A 10902-nucleotide genomic window follows, 5' to 3' on the forward strand; every position below is an offset into this window, starting at 1 on the left:
CAACACAATCCACTTTGAACAACCTAAGCCTGCATAATATTATGGCCCAGTTTGACTTGCAGACCAGCCCAAACATGCCTAAGTGCTTCTGGACGAACATTCGTTTGGATAGCTTAGACTTTTACCAATGGTTTTTTCCATTTCCCCATTGGAAGCTTTGTTTGCCCATCTCCATTGCGGCGTTGCACGAGTAGGCTCGTCCGGCTGACAGCATCCAATGGCTGCAAGATCTCCAGTAAACATCTACCAAGAGAAAACATGTTCCAACAGAAACTGCTACAAGGGAGCTAGGAACGTGGTATCTACTTACTAACAAATATCTGAAATTAACTCGATAACATCAAAAAGAGGGAGCTGATATGTGCACACCCTCATCTATATGTGCATGCTCTTCTTATTAAAATTAGGACCAAATGTTCCTACTTCAACATGAAAATAGGTTGAAATTAAATATGCAAACAAGGGTATTGTGATCCTAATTTACCCCTGCAGACAAGAAATGGGTCCGAATAAGATTACGACAAATACTACGTTTCGTCAATACGGCAATTACCTTGAGAAGAGTAGATTACAGTATATATGTTTCCAAGTATTTTACCAGAAGGACAAGCTTATAGAGTAATCATTCAAATCTCGCTAATTGTTAACTTGTTGTGATGGAGCAAAAAATGAAGTTGGAATTACATTGCTTATTAATGCAACAACTCTGCGGCTAATATCAAAGAAATTGTCTAAAGGAGCATGATCAGGGGTTCATTTTTATGTGCATGCAACAATTTATTCCTTTTGATCACAAACAGACCACCCTACAGGGAACAAATGATCAAAGCAAGTAAAAACCTGTTGCAGACTTACAGAATTACAATTCGGCACGTTCATGGAATAACCTTCTTATCCAACTTGTTCACTTACTATCGAGTCGAACTCCTGTATATTCAAATTCAGCTCGTTTATGGAAAAATCTTGAAAATCATGTTCAAAACTTGAGCCGAATATCGAAGGGTTCACGAGCGTCTCGACTCATTTACGGCTCTCTACTGGTAAGTGCTAATGCTAGCGTTGAAGTTAAAATGCACCGAGGTGACTTGAGGAGCTCAATGCAGAAAGGAAGAATGATAATTGTTTTAGCCAAGACTTGTAGTTTGTAGGACTCTAGCAGTAACTACGCCCACAACAATTGGCTTCTTCAACCGCATAATCAATTTTTTTTTGCTTCCTCGAGTGCTAGTTTTTCTACGACTCTTATTGGCCAATAAGGCCCAGTTCCTTCTTCTTTGGGCCGAGCTGGATACCAGTACCAAAAAATTTGATCTGTCAACCTAATTCTAAACTAGTTTTCGTGCTTGACAAAAAAAAAAGTAGTTTCTGGGAAATCATCGAACATATTATGACGTTTTCTCATAATTCTACACTTTTTTTCTTTTATTTCATTGAACTGTGATCAATGAATATAGCTAAACATGCACTCTTCTTATATATCAACGGTCAAATGAAAAGAATTACTGATTCTATAGCTAAACCCCTTATATTTAATTTCTAGATGTGTGTATTTATATTTTAAAAATAGAAATATAGATGAATTAAGAAGAAAGTTCAATGAAATCCTTATTTTTTATGCGTCCTTGAGTCTATTTGCGTTTGGGTAATTAAATTATTATGTAAAAATATTCCATAACATATTATTTTACAAATTATTTTATAAAAATATCACTATTTATATGAAAATCTTCTAAATCTTATATATTTTACAAGTAGGACATGTATTTTGTGCAATATATATATTTTTACATACAAAACATGTTTTGTAGAATATATGTTTTATAATTTTCTATTCATAAAATATACATATGTTTATGCAAGATGATTAGTAAAATAATATATTTTGTAATATTTTATTTAATATTTAAAATGTAGAATGTATTCAGATTCCAATATTCCATGAAAAATAAGAATTTCATAAAACTTTTATCATTACAGAATTATATATGATGCTAAAAAAAGGTGAAAATATTACTAGAAAAAAAACATACGATTACAAAATTCCCATCGATCTTACCAAAAAAAAATACCCTTTATTTAACCGATTTCATACAAAACAAACTTGGAGGAGTAGTTGATTATGTTACACGTGATGTAAGGAAGAAGTTTCAGCTAGATTAATATCCTCGGCTAAAAAACTCACTCTCATTATTGTTTATTTCAACAAACTTTCTTTGTTCCCTTCCTTGCATGTTCACCACGTGCCCCCCTATAAACCCCATTTTAGGTTGGTGTTCATCCAAAAAATATTACACGTGTTTTCATTACCGATACAAATAATTTGTCTAGCTAGGGGACAGTGGATACTGCAACAAAACATTTATAATAAAAATAATGGTTTGCTAAGATTTTATTCAATTTTTAATAATTAGATGCAGTGTTCTAAAAATCGGCCGATTAACCGATTAATTGGAGTTCGGACGGCTTCCGTCTTGATTAATCGTTAATCGGGTCAAAATACGGTTTTTTTTTTAAATTGGTCAAAAGTCGGGTAGTTCGGGAAAAATCGGTCGAATCGGGTCAAAAATCAGTCAAAATTTGAAATTAATAAAAAAAAAATTAAAGAAAAATTTAAGTTTTTTGAAAATAATAATTAACATTTAATAATTAATATTTTTTATAATATTTTAAATTTTAAGGTTTGAACTAGCGGGAGTAGTAATTTTCTAACAAGTAGTGACTAGTGAGCAGTAAGTAGTAATTACTTAGTATAAACAAATTAAATATCAATTATGAACTAGTGACGGTGATTTTTTTTGTAAATCTTATCATTTAAACATTAATATTGAATTAATGATACGTGATTTTATTTTTATAAATCATATGGAAAGATAGTGACATTTAAATATAATTATTTATTAAATAAATTGTTTCCGATTAATACTATGATTAATCACCGATTATCCGATTAATCACCGAAAGGTCTCTCCATCGAGTTATTCCGATTTCCGCTTTTTAGAACACTTATTACATATTATTTTTCATATGGTTCTCTATTACATTCTAGATAACTTAATCTTTTAGAGATGTTATTAATGGCTCCTATAATTTAAATTGTGATCAACCAAGTAAATTAGTTATTTATACTCTTAACAAAACAATTATTAATAGAATTTTTTCCTATTAATAAAATGTTAACTAAATCTACGTTATATTCTTGTCTTCTATATATTATTTTTTAAACTTCACTTTTTTAAATAAATATTATTATCTTTGTCTTTAATCTAAAATAAAGAATTTGAAAATAAAGCATATATAAATATACATTTAATAAGGCATACTTGGTTTGAAATTTTAAAACTCCTTTGTTCAGAAAAGGACGAAGGACGCAAATAACAATTTTTTTAAAAAGTGTAACAGAAGTACCACAGCGCGAGAAGGATGACCATTTTTACCAGCCTGTTACGCATTGGCTAACCGGGTAATATGTAATACGCATTTTCAGTATGCATAATACAAATAATTTTTTTTATTAATAAAAACAAAACCAAATACGCATACAAGAAGCAGGCACAAGGGGATTATTTCAGTTATGAATAATCCGGAGTTTGGGTGGTGTGAACCACTTAGTCATCACATATTCTGCTCTAGACACCTAGCTACAAATTTTGGGAAGGAGTTCAAAAAGGGATTGAAGGATAGCATTGTTCCATTGTGTAGCCAACTTACATGTCCTAAATTTTCTAGGCATTGGAATGCATTGGTAGCTGTAGAGCCAAGAGTAGAAGAATGGTTTGCTGATAAACCATTGAGTCGTTGGACTTTGGCTTTTGACGACGGTAAAATGTTTGGGATTATGACAACTAATATGGCTGAAAGTTGGAATAATGCTATCAAGGTGGCAAGAAAACTCCCTATCACTGCATTAGTCAAGACTATATTTCACAAGGTGGTTGCTTACTTTGATCAGCGGCGATTGGAAGTAGAGAAGCAATGTGTTGATGGCAATCTATTCACTCTTCATGCCAACAAAATGCTTAATAGATGGAAGGAACGTGCAAGTGGCCATCATGTGAATGTATTTGATCGTGACACTTGGGTGTTCACCGTGACTACATTAAAGCGTGGCCAGAAAGGAGGAAATGAACACATTGTTCGCTTAATGGAAAACATATGCACTTGTAACAAATGGCAAACATTCCATATTCCATGCTCTCATGTGCTAGCTTGTTGTGCCAACCAAAATTTAGATTACACGACTTTGGTAAGTAAGTGGTATAGGCTAGACAATGCAAGAAATGTATATGGAAGTGCATTTGAGCCATTGCCGGATGAGGATAGATGGCCTTTATTTGATACATTTCCCAAAGTGGTGCCCGATGCTGAGAACATTCCTAAAAAACCGGGACGAATAAAGTCAACATGATATAAAAATGAAATGGATTATCAAGTATCGGCACGAAGCAAGGGAACTTCTAGTGGAGCTTCTTCTAGCATACCATAGTACTTGTTCTTTGGTATGTTTAACTATTTAATTTTTTTTCTAATTCACTACCACTCGTGCACTTACCATGCTATTATGCACTAAGAGTAATATTTCTCTATTTTATATCTCTATTTTTTTTGCTTTGCAGGTAGATGATTCTGGTGCATGGAATGAACTTAAAGCCACATAAGAAGACAATTACAATAATAATTTGATGGGCTTAATTTCTATAAGTGCAAGGATTTGTTAGCTTATTGTAATTTTTCATGATGTCAAACCTAGAAACTTATTTTAAAATATTGTTGTGGATTGTATTGTACTTATGGTTGAATTTTCTGATGCTATTTGCTGGATTTTCTGAAATTTCAGTGGCTGATTTTTAATTTTCAAATACATGGGATATATTTGTAGTTTTTTTTAACATTCATTAGTATTTCTTGTTGAAATTCAGGTCATAATTTGATGCTCTGTTGTAATTACCATGCATGCCTGCATGATCTCTTTATTTCACAAAAGTTTCTTTTTGGCCAAGCCTTTTGTCATGATTTAGTGCAGCAATCTAAATTTTTTTCTATATTATGTAAACCATGCTTTACCAGACGCGTAGTACATGTAGTGATCATAGGGTGATTATGAAAAATATGGCAGCATATTGGCCTCTAGTCTAATATTATTTTTTAGCTATAGAAATAGTTAGATCTTCGAATTTTGTCTTCAACAAAGTTGAGTCCTCACCCGTTGCAATGCTAGATATGTAACTAGCCAATAACCAACTAACATCAGTGCCATAATAAACACATCGGCCCATTGATTTTACGGCAGGAATTTATGCAATCCGGCAATAGATTGACACACACACACTAAAAACCCCCTAAAATAAAATTAGTTCCAAAACATATATTACTACTCAGTCACAATTTCATTATCTAGCCATTTATGGCTCAATTTCACAATATATCTGATAACTAAAATGTAGAAAAGTTGCCCAAAAACTAAACATCTGATAATGAAAGTCACAAGATCGATCCCAAGAGTAAACTTTCTAATGCAGCTAAGTAGTCAACTATAGGTTGCAGAAATTAGTGGTCTCTGTACTCCAAAATGAAAAGCTGCATAATTTTGAAAAGGAGGCTAAACTGTGGAAATCATTGAAATTCTCAAACTGCATCATCTTGAGGCAATTGCTTCCTACATAAATACAACATTAAATTAAAATATTAGGCATTCTATAGTTACTAGTTTAACAGCTACAAGGGAAGAAAATCACTACACAAAAATAAAACGTATATGTAGACTAATATTAGTCCATATCTAGCTGATGCAATCATCATTTTAGTTCAACATTTTAGTTTTTACTAAATATAAAGTATATTACCGAAGGCGCTTATAACGTTGAGTAATTGGCGGGACTATCTTCTGACCTTTAGTCCCACATCCAGGAGGTTCACGATTGCGAGGTCGCAAACACATGTGATGATTCATATTTTCCGCTTCTTGTTCCTCCAATACAAACTTCTGCATTATAGGTTCCAATATAGTCTCTTCACGTACAACTTCTTCCAGTACAGGCTGCTCCACAGCTGGTTGTTGCAGCTGTCCGGGTCCTTCAAGTACAAATTGTTGGTTTTGTACAGAATCTTTAGGTGGTTGATGCCCCTGTTCATGTTGGTTTAGTGAGTACAAAACACTACATTAAAGAACGAACTAAACTATAATCTAATCACCCCTACGTGATTACTCTTAATTTATTTCCCAAATAAATAACTAACATAAAAATATAATACCCACTACTTTTAGGTACTAAATCAAACCTGTGATGGCGGGGTCAGAAAATTGTTAGAAGACACTAATTGAAAGCTCGGAATCCAATTGCCAGTATCATATTCATGTGGTGGTGGTTGTTGTTCATCTTGTACTGGTTGTTTCAGTGGTTGCTGCTTCTGTATAGGATGCTCGTGCTACATTAAAACATACAACAAATCTTTAGGAAAACAATTATACACCTTTCTATAAAAGGGTTGATTAACATATTATTTTTAAAACACCAAATTTTTATCATTAAATTTGTCCTAAAAGACTAAATACTCTATATTGTTATTATTCGACTACCAAAATACCAAACTTCTAATTTTTTTGGCTTTTATATTATAATATACCATGGTTTAAAAATCATATAGTCTACACAAATGAGGGTAATGTCATCACAAATAGTCGTTATAGTACACGTCTCCCCTTCAGGGAGCACTAATATTGATAGGCATGGTGTCTAGCACAAAAGATATCATAATTCTATCATTTTTTCGTAATGAAAACAATCATTGTGGAAACATGTACAAGCCATATGAATTATCAGATCAGACCTGTGCAGGTGGGGTCAGAAAGTCGTTAGATGACAACAACCGAAACTTAGGAACCCAATCTGATGGTGAGGACTGAACAAGGATATAATCATGTTGATGTGCTGGTGGGAAATGGAAGTCAGTAGGCGGGTGCAAGTAAAAGTTGGGATGAGAAGATGGTGCTGAAAGGTCGACATTCAGAATCTCTGTCTCGTCATGATCACCTGCATCATCCATGTCATTTGCCAATTTTTCAGCAGCAAAGAAATTAGAAACCTCTTGAGCTCTTCCTTCAACCACGTGCTCCTCATCCACTAAATGAATATTCTCTTCATTGCCATAATCACAGCCTTCCTTATCGATACCCATTTTACGTCTCTTAGGAGCATTTATCCCTCCTCGACCTCCTTTAAGACCGATCTTTTTTGGCTTTACTCTTAAAGCCCCTTCTCTAATACGACGCTCATCAATGGGAAAATCTTGAAAAAAGCCACGACTGTATTGATATTCCAATACACGTCGTCCATGAGTAGCAAGTGAATCTATGAGACTGTTAGCCCCGATAAACGCATCACCCCTGGCTATAGAAGATATGCGATCAAGAATATGAATCTGCAATATATATAAAACAAATAACACATTAATGTGGTAACCAGTAACATGAACAAGCAATTTAAACATGACACTTAATTTAATATTACCAAATATGATCCTGCAGCAGCCATGCGTGTATGATATGGACATGTAATATCACTATACCATTTATCATAATCATCGGCGACCCCGACACCAACATTATCAACAACAAACACATGATGCAATCGGTTATCCCAATATGATATATAGTCCTTGTGTTTTTTCCCCAATCAACATCCCACTTTCCTTTTAAATTCATATTATGAAGCTCTTTAGAATAATCAGCAGCAGGTGAAGGGATAGCTTGAACCATACCAAATCGACGAACGCATCTGTCCGGTTGGTGTTGCTCCACTATATAGAAGTAGATAATCGGACCCTTATAACACCAAATAGCACTACCATCGTTGCAATGTTCATCAACAGCGGCAAGAATATCATTTGTATATGGCAACCGTATAAGTGTTGAGGAACATGAACATCCAAAGAAAGTCGATGAACACATACCACATGTGAAGTAACATCAACAAATGATTTAGGACCGCACCACCTAGGCAACATAATAACATGTAAATTCAAATTACAATCGACTATAAATAAATCATCTAAAATCTGTCAAATAAAGTACACATAATTAAACAAAAAGATGAACAATCACATAATTTTACACATATATCTCTGTGTAGCTAGCTGGGAATAGTAGTTTTAGGGAAGATTCATTGAATGGTGTAGACCAAACCAGTTTGTGGTTAAGCAGGCTGCCTCATAAAAATTAGGGGTGAGCAAAAAAAACCGAAAAACCGAACCGAAAAAAAACCGAAACTGAAAAAATCGAAAAATCGTAACCGAACCGAACCGATATAACGGTTTGGTAACGGTTATGGTTTGATACTTATAACCGAACCGAAAAACCGAACCGTTGATATATAATATAATATAATATAATATAATATAATATAATATAATATAATATAATATATATTTATACATATATACAATATTATCATATAAAATTATCTATAAATATTATTATATTTTATAATATATAGAGTTCAAGTCCACTGGCTACAGAACATTGCAATAGTACGTGGAAGTTGTAATACAATTGTATTTGAAGGAAGATGAAAGAAGTAATCCTTACATGCATTCCTAATATACAGAGCATGTACAACTCCTGCCATACCGTTTCTAGCACAATACCAGTGGTTAATAGTGGTAATTTAATAAAAATAAAAAATGTATCGTTATAAATTTTAAGTTCTTATATTTTTATATTATAATATTTTCAATTTTAATGTTATTAAATTTGTAAATAACTTTTTAATTAGATTAAAAACCAAAAAAAAACCGAAACCGTTTAACGGTTAACCGAACCGAAAAAACCGTTTCGAACGGTTCAGTTATGGTTAATAGCTAAAAACTGAACCGAACCGACACGCACGGTACGGTAACGGTTTTCGGTAAAAACCGAGCTGAACCGACCCGTGCACACCCCTAATAAACATATATATGGAAATGATATAATCATTATTTAGTATACCAGAACATTATGCATAAACATATATTATGCATATATTTAGTTTTCTTGACAAAAGCTTACAAAAATCTGCAGGTAGCTGCTCCAGAGATACAGTTTAACTAACTATTTCTTTATCATTCTGGAATAGAATCAAGTAATTAATTAAATAAAAATGAAGGTACCTCAAACCATACGGGCCTGCAATATCACCCCATACATCCAAAAGAGGCTTACTTGGGACAGAGGCCAAAGTAGGGAGTCGCGTCCATGCCCACAACTGAACTAATAAAACACATCATGCCATTTCCTCTACGCCAATCTTGCAGGATTTGCATAACTCCCTGTACAAGTATGCAAGTACACCCGAACCCCATGATAAAGTTGCACAATGATCCATATTCTGCAGTAGAGGTATAAACATACAATGCACCTGAGAACCCTGATGATCAGTGAATAATACACCACCAATCAACTGTAGAAGATATGCCTGAGTATATCGAACTAGCTCACGCTCATCAGCATCATCAGCAAGAACCTTGGGAATAACTGAATCTAGCCAGCTCAACTTTAACCTAGCACCAACCATTGCTTGACTCTTAACTGGATCTGGTGCTGTTCCAAACATGTTATAAGGTCCCTCCAACCACGCTCAACGCCCTCAGCATGTGTAGAACCGGTGATCACATTTCCATCTATCCACAAACCAAGAATCATGCTTACATCCTGCAATGTAATAGTACACTCTCCGGTTGGTAAATGAAAGCTATGTGTTTCCGGACTCCAACGCTCTACTAAAGCAGTAACAAGGCTCCAATCTATAGTGATGCCAGCAAGCCTTGCAACACCGTCAAATCTCAATTTTCTAAGAATTGGAATCATCCTTGGATGCAATGCAGGAAACTTGCAACGAACCCGGGATCTCTGACTGTCCCCACCACCTGCATTCCACATAGGGGTGTACACGGATCGGGTTGGGCGGGTTGGGAGAATTTAGCAACCCAACCCAATTAGTTCGGGTTTTCAAAATTTCAAACCAACCCAAACCGTTTAAATTTGTAACCCAAACCAATTTGTATACTTCGGTTTGGTTCGGTTTGGATCGGTTTGATCGGTTTATTAAATATACAAAATTAATATAAAAAATTATAATAATACATAAGGTTTCAAAGTTTAAAACACTTGAAAATAGTTCAAAACAATATTACAATCCTCCATATTGAATAGTCTTAAACATCTAATTTTCGACATCAAAAGTACTAATAATATTACTTACGCTTTAAATATTGAAATAAATCATAAATATAAAAAATATAACACTAATCAAACATCTATTGTTATTAAGAAATGAACTACGAACACGGAGGTTATAAGTTATATTTAGAGTTAGAGATATATGGATCTATGTAAATGGCCTAAACATAATTTTGGATTAACTTATTAGCATGTACATATATATTTTAATCGGGTTGGGTTGGATTGGTTTAAAATTATCAAAAACCATATCCAACCCAATTAAATCGGGTTGACATTTTTTCAACCCAACTATATATCGGGTTGAAAAAAATCGGTTTGGTTCGGCCGAAATAGGGTCGGTTCGGTTTGGATTGGTCGGGTTGGCCAAACCGTGTACACCCTTAATTCCACACATTAGTTGACCTATGTTCTGCCTACAGATACAAGACGGACGTATATCTAGGTCCCGGCTGAAGCTCAAAATCATCTAACAATGTGTCATCCGATACCTATACATATATAAAAAATCCATCAGTTAATGCATAAACACAAATATATCAACAACTTAACTCTTAAAATGCACCCATTAGTAAGAAGTAACTTAATTTTGAAAATACAAATACAATCATCGCAACATTATGTGTACGCATTATAATTATAAACTAAGAAGCAGCCATGCTATTGTTGCTATTATCTAATGTTCTTCGAAT

At 33.9% G+C, this 10902-nt stretch overlaps 1 protein-coding gene across 1 annotated transcript; it reads left to right on the forward strand.

The window, feature by feature from the left end:
* Positions 1 to 3571: 3571 nt before the first annotated feature.
* On the forward strand, positions 3572 to 4405 carry LOC141659827 (uncharacterized). Its single transcript, XM_074466754.1, has one exon. The coding sequence runs from the start codon at positions 3572 to 3574 to the stop codon at positions 4403 to 4405; it is 834 nt and encodes a 277-aa protein (XP_074322855.1).
* The last annotated feature ends 6497 nt before the right edge of the window (positions 4406 to 10902 follow it).

Source organism: Apium graveolens, chromosome 5 (assembly GCF_009905375.1).
Source record: "Apium graveolens cultivar Ventura chromosome 5, ASM990537v1, whole genome shotgun sequence".
Lineage (NCBI taxonomy): Eukaryota > Viridiplantae > Streptophyta > Magnoliopsida > Apiales > Apiaceae > Apium > Apium graveolens.

Coding starts and splice junctions, on each gene's coding strand:
- LOC141659827 (XM_074466754.1), top strand. CDS start 3,572: ATGAATAATCCGGAGTTTGGGTGGTGTGAACCACTTAGTCATCACATA.